We start from the raw sequence: 15,431 nt of genomic DNA on the forward strand, positions 1-15,431 counted from the left end.
AATCTTGAAAGAATATGGGTCTTTGAATATGGCATCATTAAAACAAGTGTTTATTTTTAAATTATGAAATATGGAATTTATAATTCTGCATTCGGTGTATGTATTTGACATCAGGCCTATCCAAATGGGAGATGCATGGCTAAAAGTTCTCTACAGAAAGATGTTTTTGTTTTTTGGCTTCATCAAGACCTAAGTGTTGGATTTAGATGCTGGATGTTTTTCCATTTTCTGCCATGTACACCGTCAGCTACATGAGATCTGCAGGAGATTGTACTGGTGTAACCTTGGGAATATAGTTACATTAACCCCAAATAAAAGTGTAGTTATGAGTGTTAGAATAACTTGACCTAGACGTGGACTGGGAGGAGAGCAGTTTTGGACCTTTGTGTTGCTACATAATATACAATGATCGTTTCCTCTGTTCTTTACAGATGTGGCGGACGATTACATCCACATTTCTGCGGCTCTGGTCTCTTTAGCTGATGAGGAGAACACTCCTGTTAGAAAGTAAGTGTTGCCGTCCATTGTGGGTGGAAAAAGAATTTGGAGTAGGAAGTGATTTTGATGACTTCCCTTTTGTTGAGTAAACACATTCCTTTTAGCAGAGGACTATAAACTTTCACAGTACACACTGCTCACATTCAGCATGTGCGGAGACTTGGTGAGATCTGAAACACGCCACTAGAGGGTGCCAATTCTTTAGATTTGTTTTTATGAAAAATTTCCAGCGTTATTTTCTTCTGGTCACAAATCTCAAAAACATCCCTCTTTTTGAGGCCGGGTTCACACGTGGCATACTGTATTTGCTGCAGATTTTCCAATTGGAATTTCTCTGTGGATTATTTGCAACATTTACAAAAGCAGCAAAGTGGGTAAGATTCAAAAATTCTCTTCAATGCACTACAGGAAAACTCGCCACAAAAATCTCAGTCTTTCCTTTATGACCTGTTCTCTTATTTAAAGCCTGTTTCTGGCTTTGGCTTCAAAAATCTGTCAGATAAATCTCTCTATGTAAACACACCATTGGGCCTCGTTCACACACTGTGTTTTTGTAAAACAACGGCCATTGCTGCAGCTTTGCAACAATGGCCATTGTTAACTAACAGTGCTTGATGACATTGAAGTATACACTACGGCCGGTGTTCTATGCGGTCACACAAAAAAACTGACATGTCTATTTTGTGACCAGTGGCAGCACAAAATAAACTATAAACTTTGCTCACAATGTAAAGTACGGCTCACGACCATACTTCACATTGTGTGTGATGGCTAATTGGATTGCGGGCACACCTACATGTGCCTGCATTCCATTTAAAACAAAGTGATGCTCACCCGGCCGGTTGGCAAGGTGAACATCACAGACACCAGCCACTGTTTGACATGGACATGTCAAGCAACAGCCACTGTTTTGCCATGTGTGAACATGGCCTTAATCTGCAATAAATCAGCGCTGCATGTATGGGATGTGCAAATTTTACCCTTTGCTAACTTAGATGATGGAACATAACACGTCATCCACTCAACTCTGCAGGTGCATGACTTAATCCTCCCCCCCACACACACACACAAAAAAACAGCAAAAACCGTGTACTGGCACTTCAACCGTCCATGTCAAAGCGAATCTGTCACCCCCTGTCTGCTTACAAAGCTAGTGGCACAGCCGGATAGACATAAATAAGAGCATTCAGAATATACCTTTGCTGCTTGTCTGTTTTTATTTTTATAAATGAACCCGCTTTATTTTTCATATGAATAGTGTCAGAGGCGGGTCTATTGTTCCTGAGGCCTAGTACTGCTACACCTTACTGTGCTGTATGCAGAGTGTACATCACATACTATGCAAAGGGTAGACATACAGCACGGTGAGGTGAAGCAGTAGGCTCCACCTCTTTGACACTATTCACATAAAAAATTAAAGGAGTTTTATTTATGAAATTAAAGACACGGGCAACAAAGGTATGTTCGAAATACTTTTATTTCTATCTATCCTGTGGTGCAGCCAGTTTGATAGGCGGTCAAGGGTGTCAGATTCACGTTAAAACCCCATACACACCAAAAGCGCCACCAGTATATATACCATGAAAGTATCAAAATGACCTCAGGGTGGACATATAAAACATAGGCATTTTAGGCTGTGCATAGCCATACTTACGGACATCATGATGACCATGTGTAAGGCCACCCACATAGGTTTTATATGTCCACCCTTATATAATTTCGATATCTTCATGCTGTATATTAGCGGTGATTATGGCTTGTATGGATGTTAATTGATTGATAACGCTGGGTCATTTTTTTAAATGCCACGGTGTATACTCCATTTCATAAATTACGTGTAATATAGAACTGTGTGGTTTTCTTTGTACCTATTGATCTTTGTACTCTTTACACTTTGTGTCATGTCCTCAGTGTCACTTGCCCCATATAACCTTTCTGTGTAAGTGGGGAGGTTACTCTAGGTTCAGCTGTAGAATACCTTTCCTTATCAGCCTCTGCTATTATCAAAGTTCATGTCACCGTTGCTTTAGCATTAAAAAAAAACAAAAACTAAAGTATTACAGGTCACCCTGTCCCCAATATTGATATGTCACATAGCATTACTACTGTGAAATACCTGTACAGTCTCGCTACATTTGAGCACGTTAAAAGAGGCACTATCATCAAAAAAAACCTTTGACATGTCAAAAGTTGTGATTGCTCCAGGTCTGAGTGTTCAGATCGCAACCGATTTGGGGTATGAGGCAGGAGAATTGACAAGTCCCTGTAGGAAAGGGTAGGACGCATAATGAAAGTCTGAGGGGCACATTTCTTCACATAGACACAAAACAGGTCCTTTTGCAGCTCATTCTATTGAACGGTCATGGTCTGACCACTCAAATCCTCACCAATTTAAAAAAAAAAATTGACCTGTCTCTCTGCCATAACCAAAATGAAGTAGAGTCCAACAGCACCGTATAGAGATCCGTTAGGGGCTTGGTCTGGCCAAGTGGTAAGGGAAGTATGCATGATGGATAGCCCACAATCCTGTTTGTGGGCAAATAGGCTTGAAGTGAGTAGTCTACCATCCAGCATCTGTAGATGATCAAATCTTCACACTTCATTTACATCAACAGGTACAGCAATGCAACGTTTCAACATCAGAAGGTGATTGATAAAGATCTCTTGAGGTTGAAACGTTGCATTGCTGTACATGTTGATGTAATTGAAGATCGTGAGAATTGGATCTCATACAGATGCTGTTGGGCTACTCTCGATGTCTCTGACATGTCAAAAGTTTTTGTTGGGTGACAAGTACACGTTAACTTAAGTGTTAATACCAAGTCATACAAACCTTGTATCACAATGCAGCAATGTTGCATGTAAATGTATAACAAAAGTATACCCAGTGGGGGAGATTTATCAAACATGGTGTAAAGTGAAACTGGCTCAGTTTTCCCTAGCAACCAATCAGATTCCACCTTTCATTTTCCAAAGAGTCTGTGAGAAATGAGAGGTGGAATCTGATTGGTTGCTAGGGGCGGCTGAGCCAGTTTCACTTTACACCATGTTTGATAAATCTCCCCCAGTGTGTCTAGGCATGTACAGAAAAATTACTTTATAGGGGTACCCCAGGCTGGATGAGGGCAGTGATGTCCCCTCACCTCCCCGGTTCCAGCGCCATGTCCCACATCGATCCGGTCCGCTCTGCCCTGCCGCTTCTTGGTCACTGACTTGGGCTTGAGACGTGACGTTTCAAGTCCGCTCAGCCAGTCAGTAGCAGAGGCGGGATCCTGGGACCGGAGCGCTGAAACCGGGGAGGTAAGGGAACATCATCGACCTCATCCACCTCCTCCCCAGCCATACGCAAAAAAGCCTCCCACCCCAGAGTACCCCTTTAAGGCTACGTTCCAACTACAGGATCATAGAGGGAAAAGGCAGTCATCTCTTAATGTTGATGGCCACAAATTATGGTCATTTTATGTGGCCGTCAATAATAAGAGGAGGCTGCCTTTCCCAGTTATTTTCCATTTGTGGGAACATAGCTTGAATGTGTTATTTAGATAGCTACAATTACTACTACACTTTCTTTCACATAGTATATTGCTGAAAAATGTCATTTCAACTCTTCTGGTATTACAAAGCCTGCTTTGAGCCAAGAATTTTCTGTGTGACTAGATAACTTTCAATGGTCACCACCACTTCAACAAACTTTGCGTAATTCAGTGTTAAAAATAAGTAAACTTTGGCCCCCCTCTCCCTTCCAAATACATCAATAAACCTGACAGTGTATCTGTCATTTTTCTACCAGTTATTAGAATGGAAAAGTTTGCCGCAGAGCTATTCTTTACCCATGACCAATTTGGTCCTATAGGCTTACATTGGAAGTGCATTGGCTCTCGTCACAATGCACAGAGCTTGGAGAGAATGTGCTTAGTGTTTAGACTTTAATGACTTGTCTAGTGTTGTGATAGATAGATAGATAGATAGATAGATAGATAGATAGATAGATAGATATATATATATATATATATATATATATATATATATATATATATATATATATATAGATAGATAGATAGATAGATAGATATACACACACACACACACACACACACACACACACACACACTACCGTTCAAAAGTTGTTTTGGGGTCACCCAAACAATTTTGTGTTTTCCATGAAAAGTGACACTTCTTCACCACCATACATTGTGAAATGAATAGAAAATAGAGTCAAGACATTGACAAGGTTAGAAATAATGATTTGTATTTGAAATAACATTGTTTTTACATGAAACTTTGCTTTCGTCAAAGAATCCTCCTTTTGCAGCAATTCCAGCATTGCTCACCTTTGGCATTCTAGCTATTAATCTGTTGAGGTAAGCTGGAGAAATTGCCCCCCACGCTTCTAGAAGCAGCTCCCACAAGTTGGATTGGTTGGATGGGCACTTCTGGCGTACCAGACGGTCAAGCTGCTCCCACAACAGCTCAATGGGGTTCAGATCTGGTGACTGTGCTGGCCACTCCATTACCGATAGAATACCAGCTGCCTGCTTCTGCTGTAAATAGTTCTTGCACAATTTGGAGGTGTGTTTAGGGTCATTGTCCTGTTGTAGGATGAAATTGGCTCCAATCAAGCGCTGTCCACTGGGTATGGCATGGCGTTGCAAAATTGAGTGATAGCCTTTCTTATTCAGAATCTCTTTTACCCTGTACAAATCTCCCACCTTACCAGCACCAAAGCAACCCCAGACCATCACATTACCTCCACCATGCTTAGCAGATGGCGTCAGACATTCTTCCAGCATCTTTTCATTTGTTCTGCGTCTCACAAACGTTCTTCTTTGTGATCCAAACACCTCAAACTTGGATTCATCCGTCCACAACACTTTTTTCCAGTCTTCCTCTGTCCAATGTCTGTGTTCTTTTGCCCATCTTAATCTTTTTCTTTTATTGGCCAGTCCCAGATATGGCTTTTTCTTTGCCACTCTGCCCTGAAGCCCAAAATCCCGCAGCCGCCTCTTCACTGTAGATGTTGACACTGGTGTTTTGCGGGTACTATTTAATGAAGATGCCAGTTGGGGACCTGTGAGGCGTCTGTTTCTCAAACTAGAGACTCTAATGTGCTTATCTTCTTACTTAGTTGTGCAACGCAGCCTCCCACTTCTTTTTCTACTCTGGTTAGAGCCTGTTTGTGCTATCCTCTGAAGGTAGTAGTACACACCGTTGTAGGAAATCTTCTCGCATGGAATAGCCTTCATTTCTAAGAACAAGAATAGACTGTCGAGTTTCAGATGAAAGTTCTCTTTTTTTCTGGCCATTTTGAGCGTTTAATTGACCCCACAAATGTGATGCTCCAGAAACACAATCTGCTCAAAGGAAGGTCAGTTTTGTAGCTTCTGTAACGAGCTAGACTGTTTTCAGATGTGTGAACATTAATGCACAAGGGTTTTCTAATCATCAATTAGCCTTCTGAGCCAAATGAACAAACACATTGTACCATTAGAACACTGGAGTGATAGTTGCTGGAAATGGGCCTCTATACACCTATGTAGATATTGCACCAAAAACCAGACATTTGCAGCTAGAATAGTCATTTACAACATTAGCAATGTATAGAGTGTATTTGTTTAAAGTTAGGACTAGTTTAAAGTTATCGTCATTGAAAAGTACAGTGCTTTTCCTTCAAACTTTTGAACGGTAGTGTATGTACCATTTTGTGCCCTCTGGTACCTGGACTCCACTACTGACTTTATTTTGGTGACAATCACACTCCCCCCACCCCCCACCTACTTCTTCCTGATTATATAAGGATTTTACCATTTATGGTGTCTAAACATACAAGGGCCAGTACATAGTTACATACATTGAGTACATGCAATGTAATCTACAAGAAAATGGTGATATGGGGAGAGATGGCTGTCTGCTGAATAGATATTTGGCTCACCACTATTGCCTATATGCTTATCATTTGCTGTCAGGTGGTTCTGTGCCGGTTTGTGTTTCTTAATTTTAAAGACTGTAAATTTTTGGATGTGGGGACATAAGACAGCTGAGACGTAGGCTTTGGAGTTACAGCACAGTGACACGCGGAGCACTAGAGCAGAAAAAACATATTGGAAACCTTTAATTTCTTTTTTCGGAGAACCAGCCAAAAAGGGTTACAACGATATTAGATCCAGATGTAATAAAATAAGGACAGGACATACTGCCTGCTCTCACACCTGATAATACAAAGTCCGCTTTAGAGTAAACATAATAGTGGAGAAACTTTGTCCATGTCGACACAGATTCTGTCAAAATTTAACTACCTGCATTATAAAATGAGAGATCATTTCATGTATGTTCTGAATTTGAATACCTGAATTTCATTTCATATTTGATGTGGATTTTGTAATTTTTTAAGCAATTTTTTTTTACATTCCTCACCCTCCCCAGTGCGCTAAACTCCCCAGCCAGCGGAACATCAGACACGTTCGCTCCATAGACTGTAATGAAGCGAATGGTTTGGGTTTGATTGACAGCTGAGAAGAGACGTGCTGCTGTGCTCTCCTCCCCTGGCAGTATCTCTGGTTCTCAGGAATGAGATCCTGTGCAATCAGTAACTAATGACATGTTTGAATGACAGTAACGCTTTAGTACCTATGTGAATCACAGTGTAGCGTCTTCACAATAATGTGCAGATCTGGCTAATTCACCTGCAATGATTATTCAGATAGCAGCTTGAACATATTATTTTAGCTACTCTCAAGGTCTGTCATTCTTACAGCTGCACATCCAAGTAGTGTTAAGGCCTTATTACACCAAGCAATTATCGGCCATATTTGGCTGATTATCAGCCATTGCGGCCGATAATCGCTTAGTGTAATAGGTAGTGTTAAAAGACAGCGATCAGCCGTCATGCACAATGCAACATGTTGAAAGAAAACAATGCTGATATCGACTGTCAGCTGGCGGTTGCTCCATGTAACAGGAGCGGTGGCAGCAGACTGCCGCTATCTTGCTAGCTCACCGCTCTTACCTGTTTGCTGTTGTTGCATTTAATAGCACAGACAGCGAGCGGGAAATAAGGAGCAATCGAGCTCTGACCAGACAAGTCAGCGCTCACTTGCTCCTTTAATAATGGCCCGTTTAGGCGGACCTGTCAAACTGTTCTGGTTTGGCAACATTCTCTGAACCCGAACACTCTGCATTTAACACACGGCAACTGGAGAAGGTAAATGCAGCCCCTAGGGCCGCCAGAAAACCATGGGTACAGCCTGTGACCTTTATCCATGTTTTCTACGACTCCCTTAGTCTGCATCCAACTTTTGCAGCCGCATGGTATCGCCATCAAATGCTTGGGTTCGGAGGACGTTGCTGAACAATTTGACAGGTCAATTCAACCCTACTAATGAGCAGTGTGACTGCAGGGTCATGGCATGTTTCCATAGGATATCCATCAGTGGGGCAGAATTTCAATGGTGAAAATGAATTAGCATGTAAAATTTTGTTTGTAGAATAGTGAATGTAGAGAGTAAGGACTTTTTACATGCATGTTTGGACTCTTTCTTCAGCTGGATATTACTAGCTATTGTATTTTATGGGTTTTAAGATACTGGTATTTTAAGAATTTATGGGTTGAAAATAACAGTGCCTTGTATAATACCTGGTTTTATTTGTGGTGTTCCTTACATCATAATCATGTGAAAAGCAACAAGTTATATATAGAAACAGCAAATATAGTGACCGTTATAGTAAAACCAATATAAACCTTGCCATACACGTCACATTCTAGCTGTACTGTAAAATGGTATCCATAACTGTACCATATGGGAACGGGTTGTGTACTAAGCAAACATAGTATTCTGTATATCTATGTATAACTCTAGCTAAATAAGCTAGGAAAAGGAGTATATTCCTTATTTCCTATTTCCTACTTATCTCTTATGGTCTAGTGTGTTTTGCACATCTTAATTTTAACTTTTTTTTTTCTCTCCCCAGATATTTACTAAAGCTAGCAGAATTGTTTGAAAAACTCAGAGTAAGCAATTTTTACAGATTTTTTATTTTTTCTAATTTTAGTGCCTTTTGTATAGAATTTAGCATTTGCAATTTTTCCATACTTTTTATTTCAGAAAGTAGAGGCCAGAGTTGCATCAGATGAAGACCTCAAGCTGTCAGAACTCTTAAGATACTACATGCTTAATATAGAAGCAGCCAAGGTACCGTATGTTTTATTGTCCCAGAACATGGGAAGAAAAGTAGGTATTTGTAACTTTGTTGGTTTTTACCACTTTACATATTTACTCGCCCTCAACCAGGACCTATTGCTGAGAAGGACAAAGAGTCTGGCTGAATATGAGAACTCAAACAAAGCTCTTGATAAGGCCAGGTTAAAAAGCAAAGACGTGAAACAGGCCGAGTTGCATCAACAACAGTGCTGCCAGAAATTTGAGAAGCTCTCGGAGTCTGGGAAACAGGGTAGGGATGAGTGGTGCTTCAGTTTTCCATCACCACTTCCTCCTTCAGACTGCATACTTCACTAACCTAACCATTCTGTTATTATTACTGCTCATTGCACTGTATTACTTTGAAACAACAAGTACAAGAATGGAAAAAAGATTGGCCAGTACCAGAGGAAACCACGAAAATTAAAAGTTTTTGTTTCTTGCTTTGTTGTATAGCAACCATGGGCGATAATGCTGTGTTGTGGCACATGGTATATAGTAAACTAGAAAAGAAATTAGCCAAGAATGTCTATGTTCTGATGTCCTCAAATCCAACAGTTTAAAAAGGTTGTCCGTGATGAATTGATCATTAATGATCCTGTTGGAGCAGCGGGGGACATGTAAGTAGTGTATACTTACCTGTCCTGCTCCCCTGCCGCTGCTGTATCTCAGGCCTCCTGTTTGCTGTCAGTGTTATTGAAACATCCAGTGATACTGTCTATGCTGACCGTCCGTTTCTGGAGAGAGAGGGACGTCACCGGATGCTTCCAAAACGCAGCTGGGGAGAACAGTGACCATAGATGCGGCAGGGGAGCCATACAGGTAAGTATACATAACTCACATGTCCCCCTCAGCCCTGGCAGGTTTGTTAATGATTAATTTATCCCAGACAACCCCTTTAAGATACATCTGCATATTGGGAATTAAAGGGGTACTCCTGTTATAAAAGAGTTAACTCTGGTCAATCCACACCCGTAATCTAAGCTTGTTTGTAATAGGCTTCTATTTCATGAATTGGGCTGTTTGTTTGTATCACGTGCTGACTCCCAAATGAAGCTGCTAAAAATCCTCACTGCCTGGTCCACTCTGTCTCCACTCCTCTGTCCCCCTCCTTCCTTTTTTGAGACAAAGGAAATGTGATCTCCATCTCTTCTGTAACATGTCCTTTGTAACCCCCACCCACCAGTCACATCACACCGATCAGTGTTTACTGTGTAAAGTAGAAGCGTTACGAGCCAATGGTGGGCAGGTACCAGGCTGTTGGCTCTGAGGTGCAATGCATGTTGGGAGATATGGTTTCCCACCCTGGTGCCATAATGTAAAACTGGGATCATTTGTAGAAGTTTGAATCTGGGACTTGGAGCAGCATAAAAAAGTGAGTGTTGGTGAGTGTGGGGTTGGTGAATGTATTTATTTATTTATGTTTATGAAATCAATAGAGTACTCCTTTAGAGGGGTATTTAGCGCTGAATTAACTTTTGACATATTGCTGTCCCAGCAGAGAACATAATAAACAGCCTATTCTTACCTCTGCACGCTCCCCCAGTGTCATCCTACATGATCTTCAGTCCCTGGCTGAATGATCCCTCCCTCCACTTCCTAGTCTTGTCTGGCAGTGATTGCCCGCTCAGGGACTCACTGGCTGCGGCACTGTCCCGCCTTGGTCAATGATTTGCTCAGTGGGCTTGTCACTTCCTGAGTCCATCTGGGAAGTGGAGACAGGATCGTTTAGCTGGGGATAGAATATGATGTAGGATGACACTGGGGGAGCGCAGGGAGGTAAGAATAGGCTGTTTGTTGTAATATGTTGCTGCCCAGGAACAGAACATAACAAACAACCTATTGTTACCTCTCCATGCTCAACCGGTGTCGACCTACATCATATTTGCTCCCCAGCTGAACAATCCCGCCTTCACTTCCTAGATGGACTCAGGAAATGACAAGCCCGCTCAGCCAATCACTGACCGAGACAGGACAGTGCCACAGCCAGTGGTTGGACAAGTGGGCTGTCACTGCCAGACAAGTCCATCTGGGAAGTGGAGGCAGGATTGTTCAGCTGGGGACCGAATATAATGTTGGACGACACTAGGGGAGCGCAGAGAGGTAAGAATAGGTTGGCTGTTATGTTCTGTGCCTGGGCAGCAACATATTACAAGTTAATTTTGAGCGGAATACCCCTTTAATTCCCATGTGCACTCTCCTGAATATTAGGAAAACTGATTCTTACGATCATGGCTGCCCTAAGAACTGGTTCCCTAATAATAGTGAAAAAGTACTGGTAGCATATTTTCAGTTAATGGTAATCTCACTTTTTTACTATGACCTTATTTTCTAGAATTGACTAGCTTCAAACAGAGAAGGGTATCTGCTTTCCGAAAAAACCTGGTGGAAATGACAGAGTTAGAAATTAAACACGCCAAGGTATGTGGTGTTATCTCCTTATTCTACCCATTGACTTTAAAAATAAGATGTTCTTGTTAAATAACTCAGAGAACAAATGAAGACCATCTAGAATTAGTATACCTATTCCTATTAAATAGGTTGGCCCACTAACCAATAGGTTATAAATCTAAGCTCACTGGGAGTGTGACTATTCAGTCCACCACCTATAGAGACAACTGGTGGGCCCTGAGTGCCCCATCTTTACACACCCTAAAATTACTCTGCAGACAAAACCTGGACATAGGAGTTTTAAGAACATTAAAGAAAATCATGCACTGAAGATATTGGGGGAAATTGATCAAACACAGTGTAAAGTGAAACTGGCTCAGTTGCCCCTAGCAACCAAAAAATTCCACCTTTCATTTTCCAAAGAATCTGTGAAGAATGAAAGGTGGAATCTGATTGGTTGCTAGGGGCAGCTGAGCCAGTTTCACTTAACACCATGTTTGATAAATCTCCCCCAGTCTTTTATACTATTTATTTCTCTGAAAAAAGGGTTATGGTTTATTTTTGGGGTAGGCCTTATTTTCAGAGAAACACAGTATGCCCCTACATTGTTTCCCCAATGTTTACATTAGTTAGCTGCCATAATGTATGTCCCACTGGACTCCATACTGTATACCTACCTCTCTGTAGTTCTTCCTCTATACTGTATACCCCCCCCCCCCACACACACGCAGTAAGGCCCTCTATACTGTATACCTTCCCTCCCCCTCTGTAGTTCTTCTCCCATATTAGATACACACACCCCTATTGCAGGTAGCCCCCATACTTCTTACCTCTCTTCCCCTCTCTAGTAGGCCCAATTGCCCTCCATACCCCCATATTCAGTCTCCCCTACTGTGCATCCTTCTACCCCTCCTGCAGCTTGTGTTGAGCAGGTGGAGGTGGAACATAAAAGGTCTGGCACTGATTTGTTGATTTGTTCAACCACCCAATGTCAGGGATTTGGTAAGCTGACTAGGACTTTATCATTGGAGTAGGGCGTATATTTAAAGCCTATACCAAAAAGCCTGCAAAATAAAGCTAGGGCTTATTTTCCAGTTAGCTCTAATTTTCAGAAAAACACAGTATATCTTAGTTGTTTTATATTTATTAAAGGTGTTCTTTTTTTTTTTCCTTTTCAACAGAATAACATCTCCTTATTACAAAGTTGCATTGACCTCTTTAAAAACAGCTAAAAAGGAGCCATGATCTCAAGAAGCACCAATTGCACTTCCGACATCCTGGGCAGAGCTGCTCCGTCTTTGTGATTATAACCTTTTGGGCCTTGGAAAATTATCATAGAAGTCAAACTATAAATTACTATATATGTTTTTGTAAAGTTTCTAACAATGGGGGAAATCTAATATTGCTCTTCTACAGGTGATATTTTCTTTAAACCTTTCGTAAAAAAAAAAAAAGTTTCAGCTGATCTTTTTGAGTATTTCTTCAGCGAGATCTGATTCATTGTATATATGAATATAAATATATATACACATGGATTGTTGTGGTGATTCTTTTGTCGTCTTGAGGACTACTTTAACAGGTAGTAGTCAATGACTATGGTATAAACAAATGTAATGTATCAGAGAAAAAATGCTCTTTCTCCACGTATCATGATGCTTTCCCTACCTAAACCTTATTCACTTGGGTCAACTCACTGAGGGGAATCAGGTTAAATGCTGCACATAGAAATCTACAGAGAAAGTAAGGTGGTAGAGTGGCTGGAGAGAGACTAAGGTATAGAGACACTGCTCCATATCCAGAGCCAGGAGAGAACGTAGCACAGGCTTCTCCTCGATCATTCTATTGACTGCTTTGCAAATGTATAATCTTTAAGGGATAATAATAGCATGGTTACGGAGTAATTAACTTAGTAGGCTTTTGGAAGGAAACTTCTAAAGCTTAACAACTTAAAGTGTAAATGTCATTTAAAATTTTACAATAGTACAAGCAATTTTAAGAAACTCTGTAAAAGGTTTTAATTTCTGTACTCAAAAAGCTGTTTTGCAGCCTCCCCCTCCCCACTTGTTATCTGTGTATTATCAGGCAAAGCCGTCTACATTACAGAGAAGCAAAGTGAAGACTGGTTCTGCTTTGTCCATTATAATCTGTGGAGGGGACAAGGGGAATGAGTGAGCAGGAAGAGGAGACAAGCAGCTGCTTGGAGACTGTCTGGGCACATAAAAGACTGGATTCAGAGGTCAAAGCTCAGTGCTGGTATGGGAACATAGTGAGAGAAGATTGCAGGATGATGTGTTGTGCAGGGCCACTTTTCTCCTCTCTGTGCTTACTCATCCCCCTCACCCACCTCATAATGGACACAAATCCTGCTACTTAAGTCGGGGGGGAGGGAGGTTATGTCTGCAAAACAGCATTTTGAGCACAGAAAGAAACTTTTGCTTAATAAAACTTATTACAGAGTTTCTTAAAAATGATTGATACTTATTGATTTCTGAAAAGGGATGTTTAAGTGACAGTTACACTGTAAGGCACAATGATGTCTCTCCTACACTATGATGGTATATTAAAGGGGTATAGAGAATGTAGATAATCTGTGTTCACTATTTAACCATTGAAATGCCTTGGAGGTGCAGTTATCATATTCCTGATCTTGAAGGGTAAAAGGTGTAAATAAAAAACCCGCCAAAGTGCGTTTTGGTCACATGACATCCCCCCTCTCTCCCCCCCCCCCCCAAAAAAAAAGTGATCAAAAAGTTGCATATATATGCAAGTGAGGTACCGAGAAAAAGAACAGATCATGGTGCAAAAAATTAACCCTCACACAGTAAAGTAAAAGTTTTACATACATTTATGACTTGAGGATCATAGATAAAATTTTTAAAATAGATTGTATTTTTCAATTTCACCACTCAAATAATACCCCCCCAACAAAATAAGACCTCATATGGATCTGTCGGTGAAAAATTTTAAGCGATATGGTCTTTTAATCATGCAGAGGTGGTCTTTATGGTCTTTTAATTTGCACTTAAGTGCAAAAATAAAACTTTGCTCAGTCACTAAGAGGTTAATATGAATATGCAAATTGCAGCTCAAAACCCTGGTGCTGCAGGGCAGCTGTGCATCCTGCATGGCCTAGGTCAGGGTTTGCTGCCATCTTCTAATGTGACACATGTAGATGTACATATCCTATCTAATAACATGCGACACATTGCACAGAGGAGAACATTTCTAACAATAAGAATCTAGTCATCTCTGAACTTGAATTGTACAGTTTCTGCACTGAAGAGTCACAGAGGAAATGTACCATGCAAATATTTCTAACAAATGAATGCTCTTCAGAGGAAAGAGTAAAAATAAATGACATGGAGTCAACGTACCAGATGTGTCTGATACTTTCTTAATGTGAGCCAGATGGTCAAAGTGAATACTCCAGCAAAGACCAGAAACAGTGTTCCTTCTGTAATAGTCACAAACCCAACCTTGTGCATGAATAGATTTCACAGTAAGGAAAAGTTAAAGGGGTTATCCAGCACTACAAAAACATGGCCACTTTTCCCCCTCTCTCTTGTCTCTAGATTGGGTGGGGTTTCAAAATCAGTTCCATTGAAATAAATGGAGCTTAATTGCAAACCACACCTGAACTGGAGACAAGAGAGGGGGGAAAGTGGCCATGTTTTTGTAGCGCTGGATAACCCCTTTAAAGGAGGCCTCCAGTGGACACTCAGCTTTTCATCCAACCCCCGATTATCTATCACACCATAGATTTCTTTGGTGTATAGTCTGTTCACTTCCCTGCAGTTCAGCCTCCTGTCTTTTTTTTTAGTTAGACGCCATCTTGAATTTCAAACTTCAGTTTGTTTTCAGTCGCTTTATGGTAAATTATAAATCACATGATATTTGGAAACGTTATAACATGTGCAGCCAGAGTTAGGCTGTGTTCACACTGCGTTTTTGTAGTCTGTTTTAACGTATACGTTTTATATTAAAAAGAAAAAGGGGTGCAATCCATTTTTTTTATTGACTTCCATTATAAGAAGGAAAAAAAAAAGCATCAAAATGTTTTTTTTTTAGTTTACACAAAAATGTGGTTAAAAGTAACAGTTCAAAAACTGATACATTAAACAGACTGCAAAAACTAAATTCGGCTAGGTTCATACTGTTTCTGCTGTCCATTTAACATATCTGTTTTATGGAAAGAAACAAATGCCATTGTATGTCATCCATCTGGGTTTGTTTTCCATTTCCATTGATTTACATTATTAAAAAAAATAGAAATTTTAACGTACAAAAAACTTGGTTGGCCATGATGTTTTTTTGTACTTTAAACCTTTATAAACCAACACAGTGAAATGG

General features: G+C 40.6%; 1 protein-coding gene across 1 annotated transcript in view; it reads left to right on the forward strand.

Moving 5' to 3' along the window:
* SNX5 (sorting nexin 5) overlaps window positions 1–14,454 on the forward strand; it is a 57,750-nt gene extending 43,296 nt beyond the window's left edge. Inside the window, exons 8-13 of the mRNA XM_069954259.1 lie at window positions 432–507; window positions 8,464–8,503; window positions 8,598–8,684; window positions 8,784–8,943; window positions 11,026–11,111; window positions 12,263–14,454. Of these exons, the coding sequence (XP_069810360.1) occupies window positions 432–507; window positions 8,464–8,503; window positions 8,598–8,684; window positions 8,784–8,943; window positions 11,026–11,111; window positions 12,263–12,313 (500 nt within the window). The 3' untranslated portion in view covers window positions 12,314–14,454. The remainder of the gene's footprint in view (window positions 1–431; window positions 508–8,463; window positions 8,504–8,597; window positions 8,685–8,783; window positions 8,944–11,025; window positions 11,112–12,262) is intronic.
* Window positions 14,455–15,431: the final 977 nt, after the last annotated feature.

This window comes from Dendropsophus ebraccatus, chromosome 15, assembly GCF_027789765.1.
Source record: "Dendropsophus ebraccatus isolate aDenEbr1 chromosome 15, aDenEbr1.pat, whole genome shotgun sequence".
NCBI lineage: Eukaryota > Metazoa > Chordata > Amphibia > Anura > Hylidae > Dendropsophus > Dendropsophus ebraccatus.